At 40.4% G+C, this 15,793-nt stretch overlaps 1 protein-coding gene across 12 annotated transcripts in view; it reads left to right on the top strand.

The window, feature by feature from the left end:
• The window catches only part of TNRC6C (trinucleotide repeat containing adaptor 6C), a 322,096-nt gene that overhangs the window by 299,567 nt on the left and 6,736 nt on the right, over window positions 1-15,793 (top strand). For 6 of the 12 annotated variants that reach the window (XM_062639893.1, XM_062639895.1, XM_062639897.1 and 3 more), the window contains 11 exons: window positions 1,612-1,785; window positions 3,268-3,414; window positions 3,861-3,983; window positions 5,325-5,408; window positions 5,726-5,957; window positions 7,687-7,854; window positions 8,843-9,034; window positions 9,165-9,308; window positions 12,016-12,132; window positions 14,198-14,392; window positions 15,650-15,720. In XM_062639893.1, coding sequence (XP_062495877.1) covers window positions 1,612-1,785; window positions 3,268-3,414; window positions 3,861-3,983; window positions 5,325-5,408; window positions 5,726-5,957; window positions 7,687-7,854; window positions 8,843-9,034; window positions 9,165-9,308; window positions 12,016-12,132; window positions 14,198-14,392; window positions 15,650-15,720 — 1,647 coding nt within the window. The remainder of the gene's footprint in view (window positions 1-1,611; window positions 1,786-3,267; window positions 3,415-3,860; window positions 3,984-5,324; window positions 5,409-5,725; window positions 5,958-7,686; window positions 7,855-8,842; window positions 9,035-9,164; window positions 9,309-12,015; window positions 12,133-14,197; window positions 14,393-15,649; window positions 15,721-15,793) is intronic. The other 6 variants (XM_062639896.1, XM_062639899.1, XM_062639898.1 and 3 more) reach the window with 4 other exon arrangements.

A 15,793-nucleotide genomic window follows, 5' to 3' on the forward strand; every position in this document is an offset into this window, starting at 1 on the left:
CACATTGGTCTTTCATGGTCAGTAGGCCTGTTCACATAGGAAACAATGGCATCTGAAGGTGAGATCGTGCATGGAGCTTGAAATGATTTTCACTTTAAAGGGGGAAGGGTAGAATTGTAAACATATGTCTGTGATCTAAGGAGAAATCCTTGAACCTGTTCCTGTCATGCAAGCTGCAGTTGTTTGTGGAGTGTGACTGATGTCCAGTAGAATGTAAAATATCTTGAGCTGCGAGGCCTTGGGGATATCATTAGAAAATGTCAGTGTCCCCCTCAGGATAGTCAGATAGCATGTCAAGTGTCACTTTGCCTCATAGTAAAGAAACTTTTGCTTTGCATCAAAGGGGAGCTGTTAAAAATGCATTTTTCAGGATTAACTTGGAACATAAAATTTACCAAGTGTGCTTGCTGCATTAGCTCATTTATTTGGGTCGCTGTTTTGCGGACTGGGCTGCTTTTGTAACAAAGGAGGTTTATCAGTATCTCACAATCTTCTGGGGCACCGAATTTATTGGTTGAAAGAACCTAGCTTCTCACCTATTTAAAACCCTTTTTTTGCTGTGAATATATTGCCTGAAAACCACCAGTCCAGCACATTGCAAATTAAAGATTTTTCACTCTGCCTGGTTTTGGAGCTCTACTTTGTACACAGTGTTATTTGATCATACTTGCCGCAGGCTTCCCAGACATCAAAGCACAGTTTGAGATAGAACTTGGTACCCCACTGTATACTAGCTAGATATCTACCTGTTTGATTGAGGATTATATGGTTTTATTTTCTGACTTGCTGTTTGCCCCCCATGGGCACTGCCTTCTGTGCCTCATATCCATGTTCAGCCGTGGTTCCTTGCAACCCAGTTATCAGAGGGGGCTCCTTATGTCTTGCTAAAATCTGCCTCCTCCTGGGGGATGCTAAGGCAGGGTCTTAATTGCTTTCCCAGGAAGGCCACACAGACAGCATTATCATTATTGGGTTTAAGTATTTTTGTTCATTGGGTGTGTTAGAGTGTAATGTTTCATAGTGGCTAATAATAACTCAGTGCTACATGAATATTAAAAAAGTCTCACGTGGCTCTGTTTGGAAAGGAGATTAAAGCAAAAATGCTTTTCTTAAAGAGCAGAGCTATGATGTGGAACCAAATACACACTGGTGTCATATCAGCGGATCTGGCCTTTCCCATGTTCTGGGTTAGCAAAAGCGGTATGTCCTATGCCTGCACTTTGCTGCTGAGTTCACCAAACAGAAGACTTCCCTGAAATGTGCTGGGTCTCTTCCCTTTCCACCTTTCAGTCTGGTGGAGAGGAGAGGAGAAAATCTAAGGGGGAGGAGATGATGGCCACATACTAGCTCTGCTAGAATAAATTCTTCCTTTCCTTCTGGAGAAGTGGGTGAGGGTGGTTGTGCATTTGTGGAATAAGTGCAACAAATCAAAGAAAAACAGTACCTTAATCCAGTTTCTCTCTTTTTTCTCCCTTCACTTCATACTTTCATTCCCTGTTATTCATACCCTTATTTTTTATTATTATTATTTAATATTTTTATCCATCCCATGCCCTTTTCTATTCCCATGGGACACTGTTTGTGCTGCCTGCTCCTGGGCGCCGCACACAGCTCACCCTTTCTTTCTCCAATCAGGATGGCGGCCTAGTGGAAGAGCCCACTACTTCACCATTTTTGCCTTCACCAAGCCTGAAGCTCCCCCTTTCAAACAGTGCACTCCCTAATCAGACCCTGGGCGGGATTGCCTCAGGGCTGGGCATGCAAAACTTGAATTCTTCTAGACAGGTAAGGCTGTCGGGGGAGATTCCGAGTTCAATTTTAGCTCTCTTGGACTCGCTACTAGTGCCCGTCACTGAAAGTGGGCACAACTTCTTTGTTCACATGAAGTATCAATGGAAAAACTTCCCTGCTGTGTAAACACTTCATGTTATAGGACATTAAAACAACTGCTCAGTAGTAATTAGCCTGCTAATTATATGCATCCATTGAGAAGAGACACTAGTGTTATGGATTTATACCATTACCCCTAGTATAGCTCTGCCTTGATTGATGTGAGGTTTCGTGTTTTGAGGTGTTGCTAATGGTCACAGAATTTAAGGCAGAGACATTGCTCTAATTTATCTTTCCTGGCTGGCATAATTACTCATTGGTGGGATGGGTGAGAGGTGATGGAGGTATTTTTATTCCTGCTGTAGTGGCAAGACAGCACATAGCTTTGACAGGTAAGAAAGGAACTGTGCTTCTAGCCTCTCTGCTCAAATCAAGAGGAGTGTTTTGGCTCCTGGGTAGAGCATAGAATCCTTTAGGTTGGAAAAGATCCTTAAGATCATCAAGTCTAACTGTTAACCCAGCACTGCCAAGTCCATCACTAACCCATGTCCCTCAGGGACACATCCACGCATCTTTTAAATCCCTCTAGGGATGGTGACTCCACCACTGCCCTGGGCAGTCTCTTCCAATGCTGGCCAGCCCTTTTGGTGAAGCCATTTTCCTAATTTAAACCTCCCCTGACACAGCTTGAGGCCATTTGCTCTTGTCCTATCGCTTGTTATGTGGGAGAAGAGACATGATACCCACGTCACTAAGGAGGAAAGAAGATGGAGAGGAAAATGGATAAACACCATGAGACTGAGAGTCCATAAACTACTGTTGATTATGAAAAGGTTTTTTTGCCATATAAATTGAAGTTCCAGCAAAGATAGGATATAGCAACACAGAAGAACTCCCTGTCATTCTGTGGTGGCTTTTCTTTCATACATGCTTTCAAAGTTAGTTTTCTAAAGGCGATACTTGTCAAGCACTTACAGCCCATTAAGCATATCTTTCAGAAGCAGAGGCTGCACTAATAGCATGTCCACTGTCAGTAGGCTGGTAAAATGACTAAGTATAAAATCTGCCTAGCTAATTTAAGGACTGGGATGCTGTGGGTTTAATGATTTCATTCTCATTCAGGCTCTTCCTACACAAATACAAACATTTTTGGCAAGTACTTTTCATTGTTCGTCTTACGACCCTCTGGGGTTATGCATCATTATAAAAGCAATCTTCAACCTCAGCTATCTTTTGTTCAGGCATCTATACAATGTTTTGGAGGTTTGGGATGTTGTGATCTTTGCCATGTCTGCTTCTAAACCTGGTGGTCAGTACACTCTGGAGGTGCCAGTTTCTTTATCTGTGCCGGTCATAATCACTGAGGAAATAAGTAACTTCCAGGTTATGTGTTGAGTGATGTCTTTAAATGCCAATGTCTGTCTTGTCCTGCTGTAGATACCGAGTGGCAATCTGGGTATGTTTGGCAATAGCGGAGCAGCACAAGCCAGGACCATGCAACAGCCGCAGCAACCGCCAGTGCAACCTCTTAATTCATCCCAGCCTAGTCTTCGTGCTCAAGTGCCTCAGTTTCTATCCCCTCAGGTTAGACAATACTTCCACTCTTGAGTTTTCCTTTTCCCTGGAACTCTTCCATATGCACTCTCCTTTCCGTATGCATTCTGTCATGCTCCTGAGGCTTTGCAGCTGCTCTTGCCTGGCTGTATCTGTGTTGATTTATTTACTAGCCAGTAAGCACATTACATTGGTAAGATGGTCTCGTGTGTATGTTCTGTAGGTTGTCTGTGTGGGCACATTCTTTTTTGGGGAAAAAAGTAATATTTCAGGAGGCTGGGAAGCACTTTTTCTATAAATGGCCATTTAAGTATGGTTATTAAGATTTGTAGTAGAGCCTCTTCATGGTACTTCTGTTCATGGTACTACTGCTAATAGTATTTTCCAGCTGATGTCTTGTGACTCTTATTAATGGCTTACACAGTTGCCAGTGTTAGAAGTAAATGTACAATGTTTAATACACTTTTCTTTCTTAGGTTCAAGCACAGCTTTTGCAGTTTGCAGCAAAAAACATTGGTCTCAGCCCTGCACAGTTAACCTCGCCAATTAATAATCCTCAGCATATGACGATGTTGAACCAGCTCTATCAGCTGCAGCTGGTAAGTGAAAGGACATGGCAAATAAGGTCTAAAACAGAATTTGAAGGCAGGAAGATAAAATAAGAGAATAGCTAACTAAATTTTAAATGCATGTGACAGATCTTTAAAACAATCGGATGCTGATGTCTTTGGTAAAGCTGCTTTTTAAAGAAAAAGAATCATGGTTTTTGCCTCAGGCTTTATAAATAGTCATTTCTGGAATGATTATCCTTTACAGCTGATCAGTGGAACTAAACAGTCAGTTGTCTTTGTACTGGTGTCAGTACCATAGTATATTCTCAAACCTCACTACTCTGTACATCGCAACGTACACAATGAGTGACCAAGTGGGAGATTTGTGTCACAACATAACAAGAGAAATCTCAGCAGTGCCAGTCCCCTGAGTTACCTGGAGAACTTCCTCCAGCAGCCTCAAGAAATGATAAAGTGTAGGGTAAACTTTCTGTAATTAATGGCATTTATATTAAACACAGCATGTGATGAGAGCTACTTGGTTTTGGAAAGCTGTGTACTTCATTGTATTGGCAAATTTTACATGATGTCTGAAGATATTTAATTGGATTTTAAGGCTATTTTAAAAAGCTGTACTGCTTTTGCTAGGTATAAACCTACAATTGAGGATGACAAACTAGCTTAGGTGCTGATCTTAATGTGCTAGTCCATGTCCTTTATTAGTAACAGTGTTTGATACTCTTAATCATTTCTGGTTATGTTTCCTAGTTTTGAGGAGCACAGCTTAGATTTTATGCCATGGTAACAATTGAGCAGTACCCAGCTACTTGCAAAGTATCTGCACAGAACTCCTTCGGATTTTAAATTCATATTTTTCAAAGAAACACCTTGGAAAAGAAATTTACCACCTCATGACCCACATTAAAACACGTGGAATTTTTCTGGAGTAAAGCAACATGACTGATTAAATACCAAGTGTTGTCAGAACTCAAAATGTCCAATAAAAGAGCTAACTATGGGTGTTTATCTTATCTATAAGATATTATAAAAGTCTATTTTAATTTTTGCTTTGTGTTGCAATTTTTCAGGGGAAAAAAAGTAGGCTTCTATCTTTAATGATCTCTTATTGCTCACAAGCTTACTCATCAGGTTTCTTATTGATGTTTTTGGTTTAATGAAAAAAGACAAGCAGAAAACGAACACTAGGCTGAAATGTGTTATAAAATACAATTGTAATAAGATTGTTACTTTTGCTTCCTTGGGAGCTTTCAGAAAACTCCTGATTTTTCTGTCTTTTCTATTTTATAATGTACAAGCGTAGTTCAGACAAGCTTGTTTGGCTTTGTGTATGTGTGTTAGGACCTCTGACCTCTCACTTCTCTCTCTTAGGCGTACCAACGTTTACAAATCCAGCAGCAGATGTTACAGGCTCAGCGTAACGTTTCCGGACCCATGAGACAACAGGAGCAGCAAGTAGGTTTGCCTGTCAGTTCAATCTCTCTGCAAGAGTTTGTCTTCAGTAGCTTAAAGAGATTGTACTGCTTATAGCAAAGCAGCTATAGCACCCTTAGAAACAATAAATGCACAGCTTGAGTATTGAAAGGAAGGAGTGCTAGAGCAATGAAGCTATTTTACAGCATTCAGTTATTGGAGGAAAGCTCTTCAACTCTTAATATGGTCAATTTTTGTTTGTAAAGAGATGTATTGTGTTATTTCACTGTAGTTTCAGACACAAAAAATCTAGTGTCTTTTTGTTCAACTGAGCATTTATTGATTTTTTTCCTTGCCAGGTTGCACGTACAATCAATAACATGCAGCAGCAGATCCAGCAGCACCAGCGCCAGCTGGCCCAGGCCCTGCTTATGAAGCAGCAGCCTCCCCCTCCACATCTATCTTTGCACCCCTCTGCAGGCAAATCAGCCATGGATAGCTTTTCACCCCATCCCCAGGCTCCCAGCCTACCTGACCTGCAGACCAAAGAGCAACAGTCTTCACCGAACACCTTTGCTCCTTACCCTCTTGGTAAGTGTCCTTCTTTAAAGCAGTTCCATATGAAAAAGACAGAGGGATGATATTTCCTTAATTCAGCATGTGAATATTTTGCTCCACTTTATAACAAATACAGAAATAGATATGTTTATTAAATAGTGTTGAAATGCCAAAACAAAATCATGGTGCTACACACCTATTTCGTAACAGCTGCTCAGGAGGGCTGTATTTGCTTACCTGTACTCTGCCTACAAATATCAGAACAGAAGATGTACTTAATTAAGTAGCTACCTACATTGCTATTTATGAACTAAATATAAATTAACATTGTCATGTTGTAAAACACGCAAATGTCATATTGATAAACAGGAATGTCATCTGGAAGTTTACAAAGTCTGCTTCCCACTCTAATCAGTACTGGTAAGGCATCAGTTTTGATCAGTGTATTTCAAGAAGGATATGGCTCAGTTTGAAGGAATGCAGAGTGAGTGTTGTGCAAATGATGAGATGTTTCAAAACCATGACTGCTAAGGAAAAAAGGGAAATCCTTTGCTCACTTTAGCCTGAAGAGCAGACTTCAGTGACATGCAGGGATCTTCAAAATGTATACGATACTTATGAAGAGTTTTCTTGCATGTGGGTATTTCAGGAGGTAATAAACTTCTGTTGTGTAAAAGGAGATCTAGTTAAACATTAAGGATCACTGATTTGCTCCAAGCAAAGAAGATTACTGGAATAAATGACCTCGGAAGTTCTGAAATGTTTCTCACTGGTCAGTCTGTGGCAGGCTGGACACAGATCTGTCAGATATGATTGATGTCAAAATAATCAACTCAGCCTTGAGACAGCATGAACAAAACAACCTTTCAGACCTCTTTCCTGTGCGATTGTTGTATGCAACCTCATTCATGACATGAAGGAATTAATTTAATCTCTTTGTGACTCTTTATGTTGTGTACGATAAAATTGCCAAGCTGTATCTACCATGCAGCGCTTTAGAAGGTAATTCTGACTGCTGTGGTGAGCTGTTAGAGGAGGGAGCATCAGAAGGCAAAAGAATTTATGAATTAAAGTCTAAAAGGGAACTTCTTAATCGTACCTCAGCTTCCTGTCATCTGCTAACATGCAGGATTATATATCAAAAAGGACCCAGATTCGTGTCACAGAACCATGTCACAATTGTTCCCTTAGCACAGTCCCGAGTGATTTTGTTCTGTGTATATAAAATATATGCCCAAATACTGCAATACCTGCTGGAATGAATGGCAGCTGTTTGTATAACCCTTTAATTAGTTGCTTTCTTTGGGATTTGTACAGTGTTGTTAGCAAAATGAAATTGCAGACGTCATGGGCCTGCACTGCTGAGACATCGGGAACATTTTGGTTTAGCAGTGGACTGCTGCAGATTCCTCACTGGTTTAAACGCAGCATGCCAGGTCATTCTTCCATAAGGCCTTTTCAGAGGCAAGTGAAGAGACTGCAAGTAGAAATACTGACAGCTTCAAAATCGTATCCCTACATCTTCTCTTTTGTTTCCACTTTTAGCAAAGTTTTAACATTCCCTGAATTCATGGGAGTTAGATTGGTGTTCCCATAAAAGCAAAAGCTCTTGACAGCAGTTGCAAATAAGCATGGTAATTTACTGTACACATGGACAGATATACTGAAAATCAGTGTTTCATAACTCCTTTGGCTGGGTTTTTAAACACATCTTCTGGTCCCCCAGTCTATTCTGGATATCTAATGACATATTTCCCTTTAGCTGGACTGAACCCGAACATGAATGTAAATAACATGGACATTACTGGTGGTTTGTCAGTGAAGGACACTTCTCAGTCCCAGTCTCGCCTTCCTCAGTGGACACACCCCAACTCAATGGATAATCTGTCTAGTGCTGCTTCTTCGCTTGACCAGAACTCCAGCAAGCACGGTATGTTACATTTAATCTCAGTGTCAGCCTGGCTTTTTGAGACTTGACACATATTGCAAAGGCATTTTTGTGTTCTCAAGTTACTATTTGCAGTAAGTGCTCGTAAGTGGTTGGTACAGAGTGCCCTTTGAGACTGGGGTACTTCTACAATTATTTCTGCAGTCACATTCAGCAGTGCATCTAAGTGCTTGCAACTACCGCTTCCTACATACAGTGTAGGAATGTTTTTTCCATTTGCTGAATTTTCTTGCTCAGAACAAGGAGTTCAAGTAAAACAAGCCACTACTGTTGGCAAAACAAGTACATAATTACTTGCCCTGGGAGTTAGGAGCACAAACTTCACATTTTTCCAGAAGTGTTTGCTGATCTGTTTGAACACTTTTATCCCTAACACCTCCAGTATCCTGAGTATCCAGTATTCTTTCATTTCCCGCACCAAGTTTATTCTGTGAGAACATGGTGCTGTTAACTTTATTGTATCCTGGATTTTATTATGAGAAGCATGCATGATTTCTTTTACAGTAGTTTATTCTGCAAGTAGCTGTACTGGTTATGCCGAATTGTTGTTTGCTCGTTTGTAGGACATGAGAATGGCATTTCAAATCATCCAGCCCATCAGCAATGAACACATAGAAGAGATGGCTTGCTTACAGGGTTATTCCTTAGTATGCTGTCTCAGCAAATTCCTGTTTACTGCCAGTGTAACAATTTGAATTACTTAGTCTCTTTTTGTCAGTAATGTAATGCACATTTCTTTAGCTTGAATGTCTAGATTGTACCAGTGGTGTATCTCACAGCTCTCATTCCTAGGAAGGCTTCAGAGGCTGTTAAGCCTTGCTTACTGTGTTTACATGTTAATTTTCCTTTCTACCTTTATAATACAGAAAGAAAAAAAAAAAAGAAAATAACAAACTGTAGGGACTGATGAAATTCCATACCCAAATTAGTGCCACTCCTAAGCAAAGCCTTTGCATTTCATTCCTTACAGGTGCTATACCTGGAGGTTTAAGTATTGGTCCTCCGGGAAAGTCGTCCATTGATGACTCTTACAGCCGGTATGATCTGATGCAGAACAGTGAATCACCCGCCAGTCCGCCCGTAGCTGTTCCTCACAGCTGGTCACGTGCCAAAACTGATAGTGATAAAATTTCCAATGGCTCCAGCATAAACTGGCCACCAGGTAACAACATACAAAGTGTTCGTGTCCCTAAAACATGGCTTTATTTATTGAAACTTTATGCCTTCTGCTACACAGGAACTTTGGAGAATTATGACTTTATATACTCTTATTTTTATTATATTTGTAACAGAGTTCCATCCAGGAGTGCCATGGAAAGGACTGCAGAATATTGATCCTGAAAATGACCCTGATGTTACTCCTGGAAGTGTTCCAACTGGGCCTACCATAAACACCACGATACAGGATGTTAATCGCTATCTTCTCAAGAGTGGAGGTAAACACACAAATGACATGCATATCTGCGTATACTTTATTCTTTCAAAAAAAGATGACTTCATGTATTATGGATATAGTAAATTTTTGCATGTAATCCTAATGCTTCTGCTCTGAACTTTCACTGAAAATCAGAAATACTTGATTTAAGTATGGGACTAAAAGGTTTCTGGTTTTCCATGGGAAATATTTTTATATTGGAAAAGGGTATGAGATGTAATACAAACTTCTGTGTAACCTGTAACACTTTGTTTTGAACAAGATTTTACTCTCCCTCCTGGCTATCCTCCTGCACACACTTTGTGAAATGCTCAGAAGACACAACACAAAAGTTCCAGAGTTGTTCCTGAAGCAGCAGGCTTCTGTCACGCAACTGTAGCTTTGTTAGAAGATCAGTCAGCAAAAATCAATTAGAGCTGGTTTATCCCCAAAACCATCAAAGGAAAAAGGGAATGGGCTAGTCAACTGGTATTCCCAGTGCCATTCCCATTCCTTTTGTCTGGGTAGTGCTTACTTCAGAATTAAGAGTATTCTCTAAAACAGTAAGCCATTGGGACTGTGCTGCTTGTTAACTAGATGCACTGCAGCTGGATCAAGGGAAAAGTGGCTTGGTTTAGTTGTGCTCAGTTTTCCAATATAGGGAAGTTATCTGCTGTCTGTTAGAGCACTCTAATATGCATAGGAGTAGCATAATCAGGTTGGCAGGAAGGACCTGTCAGGATTAAAAACGTGGGGTTTGTTCTGATAGTTACATCTGTGATACCTGCATAGATTGTAAATTAGAACTAGCCTTGCTCTGGGCTTGTTAGCTCAAACAAAGGCATGTGAACTGTGAGGGAAAGGAGGCAGAGGTTTTCATTGCCTCGAATTAGTTGTCTCTAACCTGAAAACAATCTTTATTTAAGCTGAAACATGAAGTATTTGTGTGCATGACTAATGTTGAATTAACTCCTAAGGACCCAAATGTACTGTGAGGGGTAGGCAACCTGGATTGTTTGGAATTCTAAAAAAGAAAAAGACAGAATTCAGGTATGGTGCACCCAAGATATGCTCCCATTAGGCCAGAAGCCTTGCCCTACAGAGCTGTAGTTAGATGCTGCCTACTGCAGGTCTTCCTGCTTTATAGAAGGCAAGTACATGTTAGTTCAGAGAGAGTTAGTAAAGATGAGCTTTGCAGAAGTAAACGGGTCCTCAAGAGCCAAAACCTTCTGAAAGGCAGTGACTGTTGGGGTCCATGTATGCTTCCTTTCCTCATTAGCTTTTTAGCTTACTAATGATATAATTCTAATTAAAAATGTAGCTGCTAAATCTGTTTCTTTATGCTTGTCTAAATGAGGTGTTTGCTCCTAGGTAAATTTGTTATTGTCAGTACGCCTCCATATGAGCTTGGGGCTTTCATGACATGCTGCCAGGAAGAGGCTGTCTTTGAATACTGCAGCTCAAAGTACGCAGACTGTATTAACAGAGAAGGTCTCCAGTTAGAGGGCCAGACTGTGATGTATACCTTCTTTGCACTGCACACAGAGAAAGAGATAAAACCTAAGCTTTTGGGTTGATTTTAATTTCACCCTATTTGCTGAGGAAGCTTTGCAGGGTCAGCCAGCCTTAGCCACCTGGAATAAGGGATGGTTTCAGCTCTCTGGGCATATGGACCTTTCAATCTGATATAATTTTCTCACTCCTGCTTAGGACATAGATTATGTCCAGAGAAGGCCTTGATCTAGAGCTGTTTTACTTGAGACTGATGTCTGTTTTGGTGTCCTTTGTAGTGCAGTGTGTGTAGATAAGGTAGATTGGTTGATTGCTGTTCCAGTTGGATATTATAGCCTGTAGTTTTTTTGAGCTGCGAGGGATGAGATTGCCCTTTTACTTAGTCCCTTCTACCTCAGTACAGAGCTCCTTTCCAAAGAACTCACGTATTTTTATTAGTCAGTTAAAGATGCTTCTGTATCACAGTACATCTGCGTATGTCAGGAATGATAAGTCACCTAGGATACACACTTAATTTTGTTGGTGGCTAGAGAGAATGCTTCCAGCTCTTCGGGTATTTATAATGAAGATATTTTATGTTCAGTTTCTTTCATTTGCTTGCCACTAAGGAAATTGTATGTATGCTTAGATAGCTCCTCAGATTGTAAATGATTTACCAAGATGGTTTCAGGCTATTTCATTTAATGTTATCAGTTTGAGAAGAGATTGCTAAAATACATCCTTACTTCACTGAAAGTCTGCAAAAGTCTAAAGATGTTTGTGGGCATGAGGATGTAGGAGAAGTGCTTACCTTGAGTAATTTAGGACAAATCACCCATGGTAAGAGGTTAGTTTATCATATGCATCTATGCTCATCTGCAGTTGCCATTGCTTAAGTCAGCCAGCAGAGCACCTTAATAAATGAAGCCTGTTCCTTGAGACCAAACAGTTCAACGCCGATTTTTTTGAGTCATGTATCTTAAAGGAAATGCAGAGTTTTATCTTCTGCACAGGTGCTAGTACATTTGCTACTGTGCCAGCTTTCTTTTCTTCTCTACTAAAGACTTCTGCTTCACTTTATCATGCTTTCTATAACATTTCATTCCTAGACTTCTGAGACCAGGCTGATAAAGGAAAATGCCTTGCATGGTTTGTATTTGCACATAATAGATTTGCTTATGTCACACCAAACATCATTATGCCCATCTTTCTTAGTTGATTCTCTGCTGGTTCTGCAGGGTCATCCCCAACATCATCTCAGAATGCCACGCTGCCTTCATCGAGTGCCTGGCCGCTTAGTGCCTCCGGCTACAGTAGCTCTTTCAGCAGCATTGCATCTGCACCTAGCATTGCAGGTACGAAAAATGGCCTTTCTACTTTCACATCCTTCTGCATTCTGAGAAAAGGCCCTAGAAAGTGCTTTCCTAGTTATTAACAGTAGTGCTACTATAGACAGAAGCCTGTTTTTCAGTATTGTGCTAGGTAGTAGGCAGCTCTCCTGGCACGTCTTCAGTGGTGAGCGTTGGATGGTATGCCTGGAATTGTGCTGAGGAAAAATGTATTTATTCCACTGGTGCCACGTGCTGTCACTCTGTATTGGCATCGAGATCTCCTAACGACTGTTTCCATTGCAGCTTTGAGGAGGAATATTGTCTAGGGCCTCAGTGGAAACACTGCTGCTAAACCCTTCCAGGAAGATCTTATGTGAAATTTTTGTTAATAAACTCACTGTTAACAGTGAACCGTCTTCAGCTCAGGAAAAGGTTTAGTACCACCTCAAGGAGGTACTCTGGCTCTGAAGGGGTTGGGTTTGGGGCTCTTAAATGTCTTTAATAGCCAGAAGCCTGAGGCTCCCCTACATGGGTGAGCTTATAGATGGTCTAAATAAATTACCTCATCATTTTAATGAGCTTTACATTCTGGAGCATCTCTGTCTGCAAATCACAGAGACATTGCTTGTGAAGTAGCTACCTAAATACCCAGTTTGTCCCATTATAAAAATGTGTTGGGGCTGTTGTATGAATTGTAATAACATTTTCGTATCTAATCAGTGAAAACACTCTTCATTGAATAAAGGAAGGTGCAACCTCCAGGTTATACTGCAGAATGGAAAACCAAAAGGGGTTATGTGGAATGTTTTACTCCAGTGAAAGGAAAAGAAAGGAATGGCTTGCTTTCCTTTTATCATGCATTTTTGCTTTATTTGCTTTTTATTGTTTTGCAGTGTCACCTAATCTTTGTGTTAACCCCATGAGAAGTAGTGACATAGCAACATCTAATCTGTGGTAATGTGCATGAATCATGTGCTGAGCTGCTCTGAGTTCTAACACTCAGGCTTTTTTACCCTTTCTCCCCACCGTTTTACCCGTGTTTAAAGCTTTCATCATCATTGTCAAATTATTTTTGCTGCTGCAGTGTGCAAGAGAGTGGTTGCCCTTTCACTCAAGTTGTTATGATGCAGTATAAAATCATTGAGTTAGATGATTCAGATAAATTGAGAAAATGTGGGGAGTGTGTGTGTGTATAGAACTGAGGCTGTGATTTGGTGACTGGTAAATCTGGCTCGAGGACTGCTAAAACCCCTCAATGGCTGCCTGATGCAAGGTGCTGATTCAGTATAAGCTTCATCTCCCAATTCAAACCTGGGTTTAAAAAATCCAACAGGTTTTGGCATCTCAGACTTTGTCAGACCAAGTATTTTCTTCCTGCCTGCAATCAGCATTAAAGCATTAAGGCAGCATAACCACAATGTCATTTGCTCTGGCAGAAGATGCAGTGATGTGACCATTTCAGACCATTCCATGTGCTGCTAATGTTAGTAACAGTATGGGGCTGTGCTATGAGAAGGAAATGGGACTCAAATTTCACTATGTTGGTACAAGGAAGAAAGGCAGGGATGTTTAAGTCTAAAGTTGAATAAATGGGTTTGGTATGCAGAATTTGAACCAATTTTGTCTGCCACTCTGAATGCTAAACTGTATTTGTTATTCTTGGGTTATTTTATAAAACTCTTGATCTAGCAGGAATAGTAGTAAGATATAAGGTAACAAACTCAACAGTGGAAAGTTTCAGTGACAGGTTGTGATACAGTCCAATCTTCTGAAGACTTCATCTTTCACAGACTCTTGAGAAGAAGAATACCTGTTACTTTGCCTATTGAGAAATCCAGGTTTGGTTGATCTTTGGAATTTAGTAATATATTGAAAGAACATATACTGGTTACTTTATATCAGATGAGTTGTGTAAGATAAAGTGGTTAAGATCTATTAACCCTTTGAGAGAGACAATCTTTAAGTATTTCATCATGATTTTAATTAGATTTTAAATAACTTTTCTGGTCTTTTTTCTTGTATTATCTTTTATGAGAAATGAAACTAGTAGATTTTCAAAAGGGAACTTTATTTTTTCTTTCTATTGCAGGTAAATTGTCAGACATCAAGTCTACATGGTCCTCTGGCCCAATCTCTCACACACAAGCCTCTCTATCCCATGAACTATGGAAGGTACCCAGAAACACTACTGCTCCTACAAGACCACCTCCGGGCTTAACAAATACCAAGCCATCATCGACGTGGGGTGCCAGTCCCCTGGGCTGGACCAGCTCTTACTCCTCGGGTGCGCCTGACTCCTGTGTTTTAGCACACCACAGTGCCTTCTTCTAAAACTGTTTGCTTTTATTCTGTGTTGCTATAGTGAGGCTGTGTATTAGGCTCCAGAAACTTGAGGTCTGATGCAAGTAGAGTGTGTCTGTTTAGGGGTTGAAGCTTGTGTCCATTTATTTTAGTTAGGGTAAACTGTAAGTGAAGCTCTCACCTTTGAGGTGGTCATATTTTACATAGTCGTTGCCAAATTATTTAACTCCAACAAAGGTATTTTATTTCCCCATTTCCTGAATCTCTAAAAATATCTCCTAAACATGTGTCTTGTTTGTGGTACGATCTGTGACTGCTTACAAGGCTTCGGGATGAGCAAATCAGCCCATAGAATTTAATATGGAACACATTTTTGGACCATGGATGTGAAGCATTTAGGACCTCATGGCATTGCAGGGGCCTCAGGGAATGTCTTAAACTTTTTCCATGCAGGCTTCTTTTTAGATGTTGTTGTCTTGCTTAAATATAAATATTAGAAACCATGGATCTGGTATATGTATCATGTGAAGTAGTGAGCTTCAAACACAAGTATTAAGCTTATTTCATAAAGCTGACTAGTTTATTAATCTGCTTTCACTAAATTGGGAATTAAATGTCCCTCTTCTTGCCGTTTATTTGTATGTTTTCTTTGCCAAAACCCCACCTGGTGGGCAGATATTGCTGATTCCAGGATTCTCTCTGGAGCCTGAGTGTGGTCACACATGTGACTACAGATGTACTGTGGTTTCTCAACCACCACTCATATATATCCAGCTTGTTCAGTTCCTCATTGTAAAACACCAGACTGAAGTTGGAAAAGCAGGTTTTGTTGGTTACGTCCTTGTATCTTTAATCATTGTCAGCGCAGAAGTATCTGTTTTGAATAAGTCATGTGCATTAATCTGTCATTGGCAAGATAGCAGAAGGCTGCAGTGCTATAAAAATCTTTAATAGCAAGCAGCAGTCTGAGTTTGGATGTCTGAATTGCTTTTAAAAAGTGTCTTCCAGATTAATTCTCATTTAACCTGAAGGTACAGTTTGTTGCAGTGTCATAGCTGCACCCACTAGTTTTCTAATAGTTACTATGGGAGTGTGAAGATGCCGCAGATCTTGTACCTATAACGAAAGCAGGTTTTCATTCAGCAAAGACGACAATAAATCAAGATGTGAAGAAACTTTCTTCTAGTAATATGCTTCCCACAGCATGATAATATGTTTTGTTGTGGCCTTTGTGTTGTAGGTTCTGCATGGAGTACTGACAGCTCAGGGAGAACAAGCAGCTGGCTGGTTCTTCGAAACCTCACACCCCAGGTAAAGAGAATTGTCCACAGCTAGTTCTGAAAAGGGACTTGTCACATTTAAGAGACGATAACATTTATCATCC

The sequence above is a fragment of the Pezoporus occidentalis genome, unplaced genomic scaffold, assembly GCF_034315485.1.
Source record: "Pezoporus occidentalis ecotype Australia unplaced genomic scaffold, CSIRO_AGI_Poc_V1 ctg62, whole genome shotgun sequence".
Taxonomy (NCBI): domain Eukaryota; kingdom Metazoa; phylum Chordata; class Aves; order Psittaciformes; family Psittacidae; genus Pezoporus; species Pezoporus occidentalis.